A 17738-nucleotide genomic window follows, 5' to 3' on the forward strand; every position below is an offset into this window, starting at 1 on the left:
AGACACATTGAAGGTAGGGCTGTAAGGCTTGATGGGAATGGTGGCTGCCGGTTTTCCTAAACAGTTAATCCCAACAATCATCTGTTCTTTTCCTGCTGAACGAATGGCAGACTAATGATGGAAGGTTAGGATTTTCCAGAAGAGGAGAGCAAATGACTGCCTTTTTAGATCCAGTGCAGAAAAATAATCATTAAGCCATGCACAGTGGTGCACAACTGTCATCCAGTGACTTGGGAGGCTGAGGCAGGAGAATTCCAGGTTCAAAGTTAGCCTCAGCAATTTAGCCAGACTCTGTCTCAAAATAAAACTTAAAAAAGGCTGAGGATGTAGCTCATGGTAGATCTGTGTTCAATCACCAGTACCAATAATAATAATAATAATAATAGAAAAAATAGTGTCCTCCTTATTTATTAAACCTATGTCTACCTACCTCTATATTGTCACTAATTTGTTTAATTAATTTGTTTAATTACTTTTTTCCTCTCTCCTTCTACCCTAAACTTTTCAATCATTTACTAGACCACTTTGTGCTTGTTGCCTCTGGGGAAAGAATTGAAAAGATGAAGCCCAGAATAATGTTCTGGCTTTGGTTTCTGAAGTTCTAAGTCCTTGGGGGAAATAGAGAGATTTCAGACTTCAAGTATTTAGAAGCAGAACGTTTTGTTCTTGGCTTCTCATCCTAAACAAAAACATACATACAAAAACCAAAATCCAAAATCCTTTCAGTTTAAAAAAAAAAAAAAGGAAGAGTGGGAGTGGGGGTGGGGAGATAATGAAAGTACAAAGAGTCAGACTAAAAGAAAAAGAGAAATATCCGTAATGCCACCACTTGAGGCCAGGCACTATGACATAGAGCTTCAATCCTGGCTAACCAGGAGGCTAAGGTAGAATGGTCGGTCTCAAATTCAAGTCCAGCATGAACAATTTAGGGAGACCCTGTCTCAAAATACAACTGAAATGGGAGCTGGGGATGTAGCTCAGTAATAGAGCTGCCTAGTGGATATAAGGCCCTGGATTCAGTTCCTAGCACCACTAAAAAAAAAAAAAAAAAAAAAAAAAAAAAAAAAAAACAGAAAAAGAAAGCAAGCCACTGAGAAGAATGAGGAATGAAGCAGCAAAGACCCACAGTAAGAGGTATTGTTAGGGGCCGAAAAGAGCTAGCTGAGCCTCAGCCAGCACTTAGCCTTCCCTTGCACGCAGCCTAACCCCAGGAGTGAGGCACACTTAACTTCCCCTCCAGGACTCCTGTAGACTGCCTCTTAGCAACAGGAAGCATCCTGCCTGAGTAACAAAGGTAGCCCCTATCAGTGCCTATGGGATGATTAATGACACCCCTAAAATGGTACTGGACAAAAGGGTGTGTGGAGGTTTATATGAAAGAGCCATTCCCTTCTCTTGGACCCTGGTGAAACCTATTCCTATGTTTTTAGAGCCTTCTACTCACATCAAGAAAGCAGTATCTAAATGTTTACTTAGAGGATTCTGCAACAGTTCATTAAAAAAAAAATTTATAAGAGTTAAGAAAATAGAGAAAAAGTAAAATAAATACAATACTGATTGAAATGTAGTAATGTTGATTTTTCATCTTTTGTTCTTGTCATTCCTGATATTCCCAATTTGGTGACATAAGTAATCATTTTTAAAAGTATAATATGAAAATCAGAGTAAATTTGTTTCTTTTGTAGCAAATCAAAATGTTTCAAATTATGCCAATAATCTGTGTATTACTGGAAAATTATAAGAAAAACTAAATACAAATATGCATAATGCCACTACCCAGAAATAATAACTCTAAAAATTTTGGTATAATGTCCACGCATACTGTATCAAATAACTATTTATATTTCAAGAATTTTATTTTATAAATTTTTGAAATATAATGTCAATTTGGTTTCAGACTCTCTCTTTAAGTTAAAAGCCATGAGCTAGGACCGAGGTTGTAGCTCAGTGGTAGAGCACTTCCCCAGCACATATAAGGCAATGGGTTAGATCTTCAGCACCACATAAAAAAATTAGTAAACAAACAAAATAAAAGTACTGTGTTGGGCTGGGGATGTGGCTCAGCGGTAGCGAGCTCGCCTGGCATGCGTGCGGCCCGGGTTCGATCCTCAGCACCACATACCAACAAAGATGTTGTGTCCGCCAATAACTAAAAAATAAATATTAAAATTCTCTCTCTCTCTCCCTCTCTCTCTCCCTCTCTCTTTAAAAAAAAAAAAAAAAGTACTGTGTCCATCTACAACCGAAAAAAAAAAAAAGCCGCGGGCTGAGTGTGACACAATGAAAGTCAAAATGGATGGTTCAAAAGCATCATTTACGTAAAAAGTTGGTGATTTTTTTTTTTTTGATACCAGGGATTGAACCCAGGAGTGCTTAACCACTCAGCCACATCCCCATCCCTTTTAAAATTTTTTTTAGGGAAAAACACTTTTTAAAAAAATATATATATATGTTTTTAGTTGTAGATGGACACAATATCTTTTTTAAACTTTTTTTATTTATAAACAGATACAATATCTTTATTTTATTTATTTATTATGTGGTGCTGAGGATCGAACCCAGTGCCTCACACGTGTGAGGCAAGTGTTCTACCATTGAGCTACTACCCCAGCCCAGGGAAAAACACTTTTATTGGGATTTTCAGAAAGCACATTAGACTCAGGGCTTTTTATGCCCTAAGGCATTAAGGGCTGGGAAACCAGCTTAGGGGAGGCCACATCCACTGACTGGAGCAGAATGGAGTTCCTGAAGCTTGGGACCGTGACAAACTTGGAATGTGTCACTTTCCAAAAAAATAGGAGATTTACAGCAGATGTTATAGAAGATGCCCCATTTACCCAAGCCAGCAAAGAAGGGCCCTGTGCTAGCTCTGTGGGAAACCTGACATTCTAGAAAAAGATCTTTAAAGTAGTTTTTAAGATTTTTTTCTTTTGAACTACCTGTGAGTAGGGAGAATGGAAATGTGAATGAAGTGATGGAAGATGAGAACAAGTGATTAAGGTCTGTTGAGCCCGTGCATTGTCCCTCATCTGTAATACCAGTTTAGGAGGCTGAGGCAGAAGCATAGAAATTTCCAAGTCAGCTTCAGCAGTTTAGGGAGACTCAGTCTCCAAATAAAAGACTTCCAGGCTGAGTTTGTCACAAGGTAATTTTTTTTTTTTTTTTTTTTGTAAAAGCTCTCACTAGGTTGCTGAGACTAGCTTTGAACTTGAGATCCTCCTGCCTCAGCCTCCCCAGGGATTAAAGCCATACCCCAGTGCTTTTATTAGGTTTTCCTTTCTAGAAATTCGAAATTTTCTAGTTTATACAAGCAATGGTCTCATAGACATTTTGCATCATTTTTATTGATTTGTTTGGTGTTCATCATGTATATCAGTCAGCAATTAATAGTGCTGAGTAACAAAACCACTCCAAATTCAATGACTTAAAATAATTCTCACTCATGTCTCAGGCTGGGGTAGTCTAGACTTGGCTCTAAGTTACAAGTTGGATCCCGGTCTGCCTTCCATATCTCTCATTTTTCTAGGTACTAGCAGATTACTGAAGCTATGTTTTTCTCATGGCAATGTCAGGAGTGAGAGAGAGCAAGTCTACCCACACAATCATATTTCAAGCTTGTAGTTGGTGTGTATCTGCAAACAAACTCTTAGTTGACACAGCCAGTGCATAAGCCCGAAGTCAAGGGGCGGCAATGTGCCCTCCATTTGGCATGAGGCCAAGGAGTTCCATATCCTACAACAGTAAGAAGCATACTTTTTCCCATGCAGATTGACAGGCAAGAGGATTTTTGAGGTATAAAGTAATCTTTTCAATTCATTCTCAATACCAACATTAAGTATAGTTTGCTTTGTGGATTCTTGAAGAAATTATATACTGTTAATGTAATACAATTGTATTTTGATTGACAGAAATTTGCCCTCTGATAGTCAGGCATATCGGTGTATGTCTATAATCCCAGCAACTCAGGTGGCTGAGGAAGGAGGATTACAAGTTAGAGGCCAGCCTCAGCAACTTAGTGAGATTCTATCTCAAAATTAAAAAATAAAAAGGACTGGGAATAGAGCTCAGTGGTAAAGTGTCCTTGGGTTCAATCCTCAGTGCTACCCCCTTGAACAAAATTTTCCCTATGACATTTTTTTTTTTTATGGATGACTCAATTTCATTAGATGAAAAAAGAAAAATAAGGTTTTAATGGGTTTATCTTCAGTAACTGCTTTTCCATGTCAATAATTGATAACAATACAATTCTAATTCCTGGTTCTGTTACAGATTTTCTTTGTAAACTTTCAGAAGTTTGAACACACAGAGCAATACTTTTAAACACAAAACTTTCCCTGCAACAGGGCAGTAGAAAGGTCAAAGGCACCCAGAGAACAGGGAGTCAGATTCAGGGCAACTACAGCTCTGTAGGCTGTTTTTAGGGACCAGAAACTGGAGAAAGGGAAAGAAGGCACTTTGATGGCTCTGATGCCAAAGCAGAAGTTGGCAGGAGCCTCCCTATTAAGGCCCTCAGGCTTTTACATGCACAAAACCCTAAGTGAAAAACAAAAGTGACTTTGATAAGAGTGTTCCAATGTAATTTCTCAAGACAACCAATGTGCATGTGCTGCTGCTGCTTTCACCATTTTATAAGCTTCCACTTCAACAACTGTGGAAAGAACTCAGCTTACTTTTTAAATAGGTGCCATGCTTCCTGTTCAAAAGCATTTTAGTCTTGTCTTCCCTCTCTCCCTCTCTTGTTCTTGAATAATCTCCTCTCCTCTCATCTCCTCTCTCTCTCTCTCTCTCTCTCTCTCTCTCTCTATATATATATATATATATATATATATATATGTGTGTGTGTGTGTGTGTGTGTACACATATATATGCATATATACATACATATACGTACATATATATGTACACACATACACACACAGATCTGGAAGCAATGTGAAAACCCATTTAGTTTGTACCTCTGGCATTAGGCAGGACCACACCTAAAATAACCCAGACAGAAAAGAAAATATATGGTAAGGTTTGGCAACCTTTTTGTTGGAAGTTTGCTAATATCCACATTTGAGGAGGCTGGTGTGCCAAGGGGCATGAGGAAATAGACTTGAACCATCTGGGATATATGAACTGCTTGCGCTGATTTAAGTGGTGCTGCTGTCATGGCCACACCTGGTCCTGCTGGAATCACCCTGAGAATGGGTCTGGCATAACTCCAGGGTAAGCTGTAGGCTAAGATTGATTTGCTTGGACAGACAATAACTTCTCTAAAACTGCATGGATTTCATATAGAGTCATTATTTGTGCCACATTCTACCAATTTTGCCATGCAAAGCTACTGTTGAAGATGCTGGTCAGCAAAGGTTAAGCAAGTGGTATCATGTGCTTTCCCTTACACAATCTTTCTGTGGCTGAGAAATTTAGATGTCTGTGCTTACCACGTAAGTTCCTCCATGATTTAATTTTGGAGTAACTTAAGCCTCATCAATAGCAAAATTCCTCTCCCCTTTCTTCTTTCATGCCATAGCATGATAAATGTCCCTTAGTTCCCTGGTGAAAAAAACAAAAGCCTTACTTTGTGGTGATTCCAATTTGCTTTTTTTTTTTTTTTTTTTTTGATACCAGGGAATGAATCCAGGGTGTTTACCCATTGAGCCACATCCTTGGCCCTTTTTAATGTTTTATTTAGAGACAGGGTCTCTAAGTTGCTTAAGGCCTTGCAAAGTTGCTGAAATTGGCTTTGATCTCAGGATCCTCCTGCTTCAGCCTCCTGAGCCAGTGGGATTACAGGCGTGTGCTACCAGGCCCAGTGGTGATTCCAAGTTCTATGGTGTAAATACTCCCATTACGGCGGATTTCAAAATACCAACATGAATCACTGGATATAGAGCTGGGAAGAGAAGCACACAATTGTTCTTGGACATTTGTACAAGCCAACCCCAGCACATCACTGCTTCCAAGCCCTCCCACCACCTAGAATGTCCTTCTTCACTTCACTCCTACTCTTTCTTCCGTACTCAGGACTCCCCACACCTCCAACCTCCATCCCCAGCATTCTGAGTTATATGCTTCCACTCTGCGTTTCTATTTTGCACTGTGAAACAGTATGATGTGTCTTTCTTTTAACAAGTATTTATTGAGTTTCTGTTTTTCACACATTAGCTGAAGTATAGGAGAAACACTGCTGGACAAAGCAAATTACCCAGGCTTTGAGCACAGGGTTTAGCCTCTTAAGAAAGGAAGACATACAGGAAGGGAGGTAAGTGTTATCACTGGGCAACCACAGAGTAGAAGCAACAATAAGCAGCATAGCCTGTAAAATTATTATACTATGAGAATACAATAATCTTTTTCATGTTTTGACTCATTCCCAAAAGAGATAGATGAATGACTATCCTAGATGTAGTTTAAAGAAATGGAGTGAACTGAATATATCAGAAAAAAAATATGGCCTTCACCCTTTTCCCACTCTCTCCCTTAACACAGAGTAGGTTCTAAACACTGAACGCCGGCCTAACAAATCATTGTCCTTCATCCACTTGGCAATAGTGGATAGTCCCTCGATCCAAAGTGAGCAGCTCGTTCTATTATTTTAATCCGGTATTGGTACGTAGATCCGTGTGTGTGTGTGTGTGTGTGTGTGTGTGTGTGTATTCTTTCCCCAATGAATTTAATAAAACAAGATGGTGTAGGTTTGGGGTTAGCAGAGAACTGTTTTCCCATTACCCAAAAGAATGAGAATGCCAAGCACAAGTGGCAATGGGAAGGTAATGAGCTCTGATTGAGTTGAGCTCCCTCTTTAGTTCCCTGAGCCTCTGAGCCCGTTAGCTCTTCTTGGATGTGCTAGGCCACCCAAGCACGCTTCCCAGGTATATGAGCCAACAAACTGCATAAAGTCTCTGTAGGTGTGTGTTAGAGTTTTGTCCTGGAACCAAGTGTTCCTGACTAATACAGCGACCCTGCACATGATCTCAAGAAGGCAGAACTGGATCGTGACTGCTGGTAAGAAAACAACCTACAAGGAGGCAGCTTTTGCACAATTCCCTCAGCGTCTCAAATATGCTTGAATTCCCCATAGCTCCAAGCACACTAGACTTACTATTATTTTTTTTTTTTAAGAGAGAGAGAGAGAGAGAGAGAGAATTTTTTTTTTAATATTTATTTTTTAGTTTTCGGCAGACACAACATCTTTGTTTGTATATGGTGCTGAGGATCGAACTGGGACCCATGCATGCCAGGGGAGCGTGCTACCGCTTGAGCCACATTCCCAGCCCGACTTACTATTATTAATAAGAGGAATTTCCTTATTCAGGGAATTACAACTGTGACAAATTCAAACAGTACAAGTAGAAAACAACTGGATAAATTGGGGGGGGGGAAGGAGGAATTATTCAGTGGGATAGATATGTGAGAGAATAAAAGTAGCTCCTTGGGGCTGGGGATGTAGCTCAAGCGGTAGCGCGCTCGCCTGGCATGCGTGCGGCCCGGGTTCGATCCTCAGCACCACATACAAACAACGATGTTGTGTCCGCCGAGAACTAAAAAATAAATATTAAAAATTGTCTCTCTCTCTCTCTCTCTCTCTCTCTCTCTCTCTCTCCTCTCTCTCTCACTTAAAAAAAAAAAAAAAAAAAAAAAGTAGCTCCTTAATTACTTAATAATAATTCTTTTTTTCTTTTGCAGGGGGCAGAGTTGGGATTGAACCCAGGGGTGCTTTATTTTCAAGCCACAACCCCAGCCCTTTATTTATTTATTTTTATTTTTAGACAGGGTCTATTTAAGTTGCTTAGGGCACTCACTAAGTTGCTGCGGCTGGCTTTGAATTTGTGATCCTCCTGCCTCAGCCCCTCAAGATGCTGGGGATTATAGGCATGCCCCACTGGGTCCTACAATAATTATTTCTAATAAATAGCTTTTGTATTTTTGTCATGTTTATCTTATTTAACCCTCTCCTACAACTGCTAAGGGATGGAAGACTTTGTTCCTCCCATTTTTCAAATGAGAAAATTGAGATTTTATATAATTAGAAATTGTGTTGGGCTAGGAGTGTAGCTTAGTGGTGGAGTGCTTGCCTAGTACACACAATGCCCTAGGTTCAATGTCCCTGGCATGCAAAAATATAACAAATAAATAATGGATAAAAAGAGTGATGGCAACAACAACAACAACAAAATCATGCACCTCACCCTGATTCACATATTTGGAAAGCTGCAGAGTCAGAAGTTGAGACTGTTTTCCTCCAAAGTTCAGTCATCACAAGCTTTCCTTGAGATGAGTGTTAAAATTGTTTCACAGTGCTGGGTGCAAAAATTTCTATTGCATTATTTTGCTGAAGACAAATCAACTTTGCCAGGTGCTGTGTCACATGCCTATAATCCTAGACTCGGGAGGCTGAGGCAGGAGAATCACAAGTTCCAGGCTCAGCAATTTAGTAAGGCCCTAAGCAACTTAGTGAGACCTGTTTCAAAATAAAAATAAATAAATAAAAAGGGCTGGGGAATGTAGTTTAATGGCAAAGCATCCCGGGCTCAATTCCCAGTACAAAAAAAAAAAAAAAAAAAAAAAAAAAAATTTCATAGTTGATATCCTAGGGAAGAAAAACAACATACAATGGAAACTTTACCTGAATTTTAAAAACGTGTTATTAAAATTACATGAACATAACTACTGAGTAAACATTTTCAAAGAGGCGGGGGGGGGGGGAGCAGTGATAAACAAACTTAAATGTTCAATCATCTAAAACTTTTTAAAAATGCCACATTAGGTATAGATCAGGCCCAAACTTATTTAAAGAGCACTTTATTTAACTTTATTCAATCTACTTTTTCCCAAAATCTACCTTGGATCATCTTGATGGGAAATCTCATTATATAATATAAAAATAATGTCCCCTAAAGTACTCTTGGGGAAATATTTCTGTTGTAAAGAAAGCATGAATACTGAAAGTCGATACAAAAGAGAGTCAATCAGCCAATCAATGAGTACTGTACTTTGTATCTCCAATGTAGTTAGCATTGTCTCAAGGGCTGTTTAGGAATAAATAGCAAGTGGAATCTAAATCTATGGGAATTTAAACAACAACAATAAAGGACAATAAGTAAGACCTCACATTAACCCAATGCTTATCCATTGAACTACTGCGCATTCTTTTGCATTATTTTGCTGATTAAAATAGTCTCCATCATATAGCATTTGGTGATTATTAAGGTGAATAAGAACAACTCCTGCCATGAAGGAATTTACATTGTATAAAAGGAAAGTTCAGGAAGAAGGAAGATTACTGACTTGGAGAAATCAGGAAAGATTTTTTTTAAAGAAGGTAGTATTTACTTTAGAGTTGTAAAGTTTTTTGTAAATAAAAATTTATAACTTCTGTATGACTGAAGATTACAACAGAAAAGGGATTGCTACCCAGAATATATAAGACCTTTCATGAATACTGTAATACAAAGTCAGAAACCTCAATAGGAAAATACAGAAAAGATATAAGAGGTGATCATGCAAAGAAATTATACAGCTGATTATGATGGTCTGTGTCTGCAATCCCTGCCACTTGAGAGGCTGAGGCAGGAGGATCACAAATTGGAGAAAGTGTGAGCAACTTAGTGAGACACTGTCTCAAAATAAAATAAAAAGGGTTGGGGCTATAGTTCAGTGATAGCGTGCCCCTGGGCTCAATCCCCAGTATCAAAACAAACAAAGTATACAAATTGTCACTTAGCAGTTGGAATAATGCCCGATTTCACTTTAATAAACAGGGAAGTTCAAATAAAAATAAGATTAATATTTTTTATTCAGTTGTTTAGAAAAAAATTAAAGACAGACGGTGTCTACTGCTAGGAATATTGCAGAGAATTAGGTATTCTCAAATATAATTGATGGGGTATAAAATGATAAAGCAATTTTGAGATCAATTTGGTTGTACCTATCAAAATTGCCAGTTCCCTGTGATCCAGTCAATCTACTTCTAACAATTTATCCCAAAGAAACTTCTGAAACTGTGCATAAAGATGTGCGTTTATTGCAAATTGTTTTAATCACAAAACACTTTGGAAAGACCAGCATGACTGCAGAGGCCTGGTTAAAATATATTACCTGTGCATTCATTTGTTACAATTCTCTGCAGTGACTAAAAGGAATGAGGTAGATCTTTTTTGCATTGATGTAGAAAGTAATTATTACTAGACAAGTAGAAACATCATGTTGCATCTATTGTTTGATTCTATATAAATTAAAAGTTATATTATAAATCTATCAACATATTTATACTCATGTACAGCTATATGAATGCAAGAATGAGAAGATTCCCAAGTAATTATTAATAGTTGTTACTGATAAGAGTGAGGAATAGAACTAGGAGTTTGAATGAGTGGGAATTTTGACATTTAACTCCATGTACTAATGTACAAAGGTCTGTGTACAAATGTCTCAAATCATTTGAGACTTCATGTACAAATGTACTCCATGTACTGAGAATATGTTTATGCAGTATTTGTATACTTTTAAAAATAAAGAATACCAGGGGGATGGGCATACAACTCAGTTGGTAGAGTGCTTCCTCTCACGCACAGGGCCCTGAGTTCAATCCCCAGCACCACAAAAAAATAAAAATAAAAATAAAGAATACTAGATGTGCCCTGTAATTTCAACTACACAGGAGGCTGAGGAAGGAGCATTGCAAAAAAGTCAAAGCCAGCCTAGGCAAGACCAGATCCTGTTTCAAAATAAGATTATGAAAGGGCTGGGGTTGTAGCTCAGTGGTAGAGCTCTTGCCTAGTACAGGTGAGGCACTGGGTTTGATCGTAAGCACCACATAAAAAATAAATAAACAAGATAAAGATATTCTGTATATATATATATATATATATATATATATATATATATATATATATAGCTATGTTTATAGGGACTAGGGATATAGTTTAGTGGTAGAGCACTTGTCTAGCATGCATGAGACCCTGGGTTCAATCCCCAGTATCAGAAAGAAAAGGAGAAGTATGTATTCAAATCAAAGAACTAATATAAATGAGTATAAACTTAGAAGTTTGTTTATATGAGATGGTGAGAAGTCTATACTACCTGGGACTGAGGATGCTTCCAGAATACAGTATTTAGCTTTAACTGGGATGGAAGGTCCAATCATAGCCATTTTGAGCTTCCCAACCTGTATCCAATCATAACCATTTTAAGTGCATCCTTTCACTTTGCCCTCCCCAATTTTAAAATTAGCCAATTGCATAGATTGTAACCATGAGCCTCTCCTACCAGAGAAAATGGCAATGTTGTGTTAGGGATAAAAACACCCAAGTGTGCTTGTTTGCCACTTTGTTTGGTAACACAACCTGTAAAGTTTTGCTGAGCTGCCTTTTTTTTTTTTTTTTTTTTTTTTTTAAGATGGACACAATTTCTTTTACTTTATTTATTTTTGGTACTGGGGATTGAACTCAGGGGCACTCGACCACTGAGCCACATCCTCAGCCCTATTTTGTATTTTATTTAGAGACAGTGTTTCACTGAGTTGCCTAGTGCCTCGCCATTGCTGAGGCTGGCTTTGATCCTCCTGCCTCAGCCTCCTGAGCTGCTGGGATTACAGGCATGCACCACAGCGCCCGGCTATTTTATTTATTTTTATGTGGTGCTGAGGATCGAAACCAGTGCTTCACATGTGCGAGGCAAGGACTCTATCACTGAGTTATAATCCCAGCCCCTTGCTGAGCTACTTTTGAGCACGTATTTGATTTCTTGCTACACCCCGGTATTTGTAACATAGGGTAAGAATGGAAAAATAACACTTAATGTGAAAAAAAAAAGGGATCAAAAGTAAAGCAAAACTTGCAACTAGAAAGAGTTCAGGTTTCATGCTGTAGTTTTGGTATTAGTGGGGTTCAGTAAAGTGCTAGAAAAGGTCATATAAAACCGTCATTCTGTTGTTCCCTCTGACCTTATGTTAGGAGGTATGTTAAGAATGAAACTGTGACAAATTTCACATTAAACCACCTAAAATACTCTTCCATTTTTCAAATTTATTCAAAGCTGATTTTGATTTGGTCATACTTTGATGACTAGACTTATCCAATGAGGTAAACAAAATGAAACAAAGAAACCAGAATTAGTTTCTCCCAAAACAAGACACAAAACTACGAGTAGTATCCTAAAGTATGTTGCTCTATTTAGAGGAGGCTAGGGGCAGGGAATGCTCAGTTGTAGAGTGCCACTGGTTTCTATCCCCAATACCTTGAAAAAGAAAAAGAACTAGAAAAGGCCAATTGGACCCAGCAGGCATTTTGAATTTCATGAATGTCTTTCCACTAAAGAACGACTTCAAGGAGAAATTTCATAAATCCAGTAATTGAAAAGCACTTTTGAGATTTGGTGACTTAACATTTCTCAACTTGGTTTAAAGTCCCTATGTGATTGCTTCCAACCAGGATTCCTTGGACCCACCCTGTCTTTCCCTGATTCAGCTACAGAGCAAATTGGATGCTCTTTCTACCAGAGACCCTAGCTGCTGGGCATTCCTTGATCATGACATCATCATGTGTTTGACAGATGCTATAATCCTGCCTCCCTTGCTAATCCTATCTCTCTCTCTCTCTTTTCTCAATTCCCCTGGAATAGCAGAGGATAGGCTCTTTCCTTAAGACTTTACTAAGAGTTGGATCATTTGAGAAAGGAAGTTCAGTACAAGAAAGGGAAATAAAACTGCCACTAGCAGAGACTATTTTGAGAAGCCATAGGCCTCAGGACTCCTTTAGAATCTATTATATGGTGTCCTTGGTTTCACTTTTTAGCCTGTGGCCATTGGCTTTATTTATTCCCAAAGAGATTTCTCTTCTTTTTACTTTATTTTTTTTTGTGGTACAGGGGTGGGTTTGAATCCAGGAGTGATTTACCACTGAACTATATCCCCTACATTTTTTAGTTTTTATTTTGAAACAGTGTCTCACTAAATTGCTCATGCTGGCCTTGAACACTTGATCCTCCTGCCTCAGTCTCCCAAGTCACTGGGATTACAGGCATGTATTTCTGTACCTGGCTACATCCCAGTGAAAATACTGATCACTTATCTCTCTTAAGTTCTGTTCAAATGCTGAAAGTTTGGTAGAGAGGAAAACATTCATTGACGGCCCTATCCCACCTTTGAGGAGTTGATTAACCCTCTTGTGCCTCAGTTTCCTCCTTGGTAAAATACAAAGAATAATAACAGCTACTATATAGTGTTATTGTCAATGTTAAATGAATTAATATAGATACATCTTTTAGAGCAGTACCTGGTACTTAATAAATTCTGGACTTATTTTACATCACATAGCTTACACACTTACATGACATTGTTGAAGTTCATGCTATATGACCGTTACCTTATATTTCTCCAGTTGGGTCTTTCAGTATAGGCAAGGAATTTACATTTTGACATGAGATAATTTTCCTAAATGGATGAGTTTTTCAACTAGACTTTATGACCCAACATATAAATTATTATCTTTAATTTATTATGGGACACCACCAGAACTCTCCCTCATCCTGAATGTTGGTTTTAAGAAGACAATGAAGGTCTATCATATGCTATGTTCCTGGATGCAAGTGTGTTTGTGCATATGAGTGATAAAGGCAGGGATAGTACTGTCTTCTCTCAAAGGTCATTATAATTGTCAGTAAAGGAGCTTTTTGAGCACTAGGAAGCTAAATATTTATTTATTTATTTAGGTACTGGGGATGAACCCAGGTGCACTTTACCACTGAGTCAAATCCCTAAGCCCTTTTTATTTTGAGAAAGGGTCTCACTAAGTTGCTTATGGCCTCCCTAAGTTGCTGAGGCTGGCCTTGAACTTGTAGTCCTCCTGCGTCAGCCTCCTGAGTCACTGGGATTGCAGGCATGCACCACCACACCCAGTAGGAAGCTAAATACTTAAATAAGAGTCTGAGATGGAGTAAGGACCCGGGTTGTGGTCAGAGTTTGAATCATTCTATAAGGATCTAGCCTGGGGCACTCATGTTTTGTTTATAGGAGAAGCTGACCTTGAGAAATGGATACTAGATAGAAAAGTTTTTTTTTTTTTTTTTTTTTTATCTTACCCCTCAAGGTTTAAAAAAATATTTAAATATATCACACCTTTAGGGCATGAATAGGGTGAGGTTAGCTTTTTTAACAAAAGCAGGGCAGCCCATGAAACTTGAGGAAAATCAGATATAGGACAGCTCACAGGGAGGTCTATTTTATGGAGTAAGTAGTAAACTAAGAGATGATCCAGGCAAACAACATTTTGTAGCTTTAGAGCTATTTTAAATTTACTTGTGTTATACTTTGAAAATATAAGCCTTATGGCTAGACAACTATTAAAACAATTCTTGTGAGCTAATAAATTTTCAGGCTTGTAGAGAAAGTAGAGAAAATGATGGACAAAGAACACACTTGGGAAACTCAGTGATGATGTGGAGAAGAGGAAAGTGCTTTTGGCGGTTGAGGCCTACACAAAGCAGCATAGCCAAGAAGAACTTGAACCTGTCCCTCCCAAGTCAGGAAGCATTTCAGGAGAGGACTGAGCAGAAGTAAAGGCTGCAGTGGATCTAGAGAATGCAGAGGCACTTTATAACTCATAGTGAGTGTGGCTGTACAAGGAATCTTTGACTGATGTTTTCTTTCCTGCAAGATGAAAGAATTGGAACCTGTTTTCTCTTGCTTTTGATTTGCTAGAATTGTGAGCATATATCAGGGATGACATTCTTACTTTCCTAAACATCATGTTGCCAATGTCAGAATCAGAACTGAACTGAGTAAGGGTCTGAGCCAGTTCGTCAATTCTTGGAAACTTGTCCTGATGAGAAAAGCTGATTGAAACTAGGGTACCTATGAAGAAAGGCTGCAAGGAAACCGCATTCATCTATGCACGCATTCAGTCAGCATTTAGACCCCTCTACTGTATTCCAGGCACTGCACGAGGCACTTGGAATGCAAAACGAAATGAGACATTGTACACAGGGTGGGGGTGGGGAGCCTTCTCAGTAGAGAAAAGTCCACATACTCTCCTATTCAAATTACATGTGGCAATAAACGTAGGTCAACGACATCAGCTTAAGGTGTCCTTAGGCAGGACAAGAAGCAAGGATCTGAGCAGCATCTTATTTCTAAACAAGAGAACATGGTTGCGGGAGTTTTCCCTCAGCTAAATGGCAAAAGGGTGGCTTTTTAAAAGCCAAGCGGATATTCAAGTTGTAAGAAGGACCTGGCACATTCTATTCTAACTGCTTCTGTCATTTATTTATTTATTCATTAATTAATTAGCAAGAGGGAAGAATTGCGAGTCTTTGGAAGTGGAAGAAGTCCCTCAAAAAGGGCAGCTTTTCATAATGGGAGCCCAAAGTGTGCTGAAATACTTTGACATGGGAGAAAATAAGTCGGGAAATAAGTAAATAAATACATAAATAAATAAACTCGGACATGGAGTCGGAGGGTTTGTGTCTGGAGTAATTTCAAGGCTTTTTCCATCTCGCCTGCAGTGGCAACAAGGAACGATTTGTTCACTTTATTTATTTAATTTTTAATTTAAAAGATTTTTCTTTCCCCCTTTCTCCCTCCCAGCCACTCCGGTTTGGGTTTTCCATATGACTCATAATTCCTTTTGAAAGTGGAGTCGAATTCATAAAAGTGGCGGAGGGGGAGGGAACGCTGGGAGCCCCAGGGAATCTTCACTACCTACATTGTCACTCAGCTCCAGGCGCGAGTGGAGGTCGGGGGTGGGGAAATCCAGCCTGCGCCGGGGATGGCGGATACTATTAAAGCCCTGGCGGCGCGCGGCCGGGCTGGGTGACCCGGCGGCGGGCGCGGGAGGGTCTGCGGCGGGCGGGAGGCGCTGCAGCAGCCAGGGCACGGCCGTCGCCGCCCGCGGGCGCGAGTGTGCGCGGGTGTGGAAGGCCGGCGTGCGGGCCGCGAGGGGTGTGCGCGCGTGAGTCGGAGCGGGGCTCGCCCCTCGCCGGCGCCCGCCGCCCCGCCGGTGATCGCTCTCCGGCGGTCCCCGGCACCCTTGGCCCCCACGGCCGTTAGTCCGGGCGGGGGAGGGAGAAAGTGAGACTCGGTGTCATCACCATCCATTGTCAGAAGGGGAGGAAATTGGAATCCAGCAGCGGCAAGCAGCAGCTGGGCGGTCACATCTGGGAATGCAAAGCCGACCTCCCCCCCCTCCTCCTCCTCCACCACCACCTCCTCTCTCACCCGGGATCACTTCCGAAACCACTTCGTCTTCAGCCCCTGCCTCGGCCAGAGGTTTCATTTTTAACTGAATATTTACGAAAGCTGGAAGCGTGCGAGGGGGGTGGGGTGGGGTGGAAATAGCGGCTGCTTCTTTTCCAGGGATTTATTTAATGGGGATGTGTTCAAGGCAAGAGCGAATTCAGAAGGATATCGACGTCGTGATCCAGAAGTCCAGAGCCGAGAAAGACTGCCTGTTTGCAGGTGAGTTCTCGCCTTCCCAGAGCCTCGGACCCAGAGCCAGCTTCCTCTTGCCCGCCCGCCGCCCTCCTTCCCAGTTTTCTGACCGCGACTTGTGTGGCTGGGGGTGGGTGGGTTGCACGTCCCCATTCTGGGGTTCATTTGGCAACAGCTGCTGCCACGAGAGTGGGAGCCAAAAGGGGGAAGGGGCGCCAGTCTCTCCTCCCCCTCCCCCCAAGTCTAGAGCAGCCACCAGCGTTGCGGGCAGAACCCGGGTGGCCCGAGCAGAGGTCTAGGCGGAGGGGCTGGGCGTTGTATTCTAGCCCCTGGAGATGCCCGAAGCGTCCAAGTCAGCCTCCCGGGTTCCAGCAGCGGCGGCCGAGCGGGGCGGGTTGGACCCGCCGGGTTTGCGCAATGGGCTGAGCGGCGGTGGCCGGGAATGGAGCCCGTTGCGCTGCGCTCCTCTGCTGCGCCTGGCGCCGAGGCCCCTGGGGGCCAGCGCTGGCCGGATCCCCGGCCCCTTTGGCTCCCTGGGTTCTCCGACTGGCAAGGTAGTGCCCCGGAAAGTGAAGTGATTACAAGGGCTCCCGAGGCACACAGCTCTCCAGCCTGGGGGTCGCCTTTCGTCCATTTTGCTCCCCCGAAAGAGGGATCAGATTTTGCTTTCGCAGCCTGAAGCCCGGCGGGGGCCGCTTCCGGCTGCCCGACCGGGAAATTCCCGCCGTTGCCATGGCACCCGGCACTTGTTGCGGGGGGCGGCCTCCCGTTACACCCGGCTGGGGGGTGCGCAGCATCCCCTCCCGTGCGACGGGGAGCCGAGACCTCTCGGCTGTCCAGCCCTCTCCTCCTGCGGGTCCAGGCCTCCCCTAAGCTCCGGTACATAAGGGGTTCAAGTCAGGATTGGGGTTAAAAGAAATCCAGTCGAGGGATAGCTTTTAACCGGACTTTCCGTTTCAGATTTCAGGTACTCAGACTCCACCTTTACTTTCACCTACGTTGGCGGCCCCAAAAGGTATTTATGTGGATAGAGTTGCTTCATTTCCTGTTCACACGCTTATGTTTCCTTTGTTCTGAGCGTATTCGGTGTTCGGGGATGGTATTTTGTTTGCTTGTGTCTTTAATTCTTGCCGCTCTTCTTTAGCCAGGTCCCAAGTATGATGTCCCCACGTTTTACGTAGCAGAGAGAAAATAAATATGTTTGAAGTGTTTCTAAAACCACTCTATGGGCTGTGAGCCGAACTCTTCCGTTAAAACTGTTCTGCTACAGTAGTAGATTGCTCTTGAGGCATTCTGTGGTTGATACAGCGAGCCGGTGTAAAAC

The 17738-nt window shown here is 41.3% G+C and overlaps 1 protein-coding gene across 2 annotated transcripts in view; it reads left to right on the top strand.

Moving 5' to 3' along the window:
- The first annotated feature begins 15911 nt into the window (after positions 1-15911).
- The window catches only part of Parp8 (poly(ADP-ribose) polymerase family member 8), a 166675-nt gene continuing 164848 nt past the window's right edge, over positions 15912-17738 (top strand). The window contains exons 1-3 of one of the 2 annotated variants that reach the window (XM_026385927.2): positions 15912-16252; positions 16340-16441; positions 17375-17429. In XM_026385927.2, coding sequence (XP_026241712.2) covers positions 16147-16252; positions 16340-16441; positions 17375-17429 — 263 coding nt within the window. In that variant the 5' untranslated portion in view covers positions 15912-16146. Of the gene's footprint in view, positions 16253-16339; positions 16442-16677; positions 16969-17374; positions 17430-17738 lie in introns of those variants that run through there. The other variant, XM_077795659.1, reaches the window with a different exon arrangement.

This window comes from Urocitellus parryii, chromosome 1, assembly GCF_045843805.1.
Source record: "Urocitellus parryii isolate mUroPar1 chromosome 1, mUroPar1.hap1, whole genome shotgun sequence".
In the NCBI taxonomy this organism is placed as follows: Eukaryota; Metazoa; Chordata; class Mammalia; order Rodentia; family Sciuridae; genus Urocitellus; species Urocitellus parryii.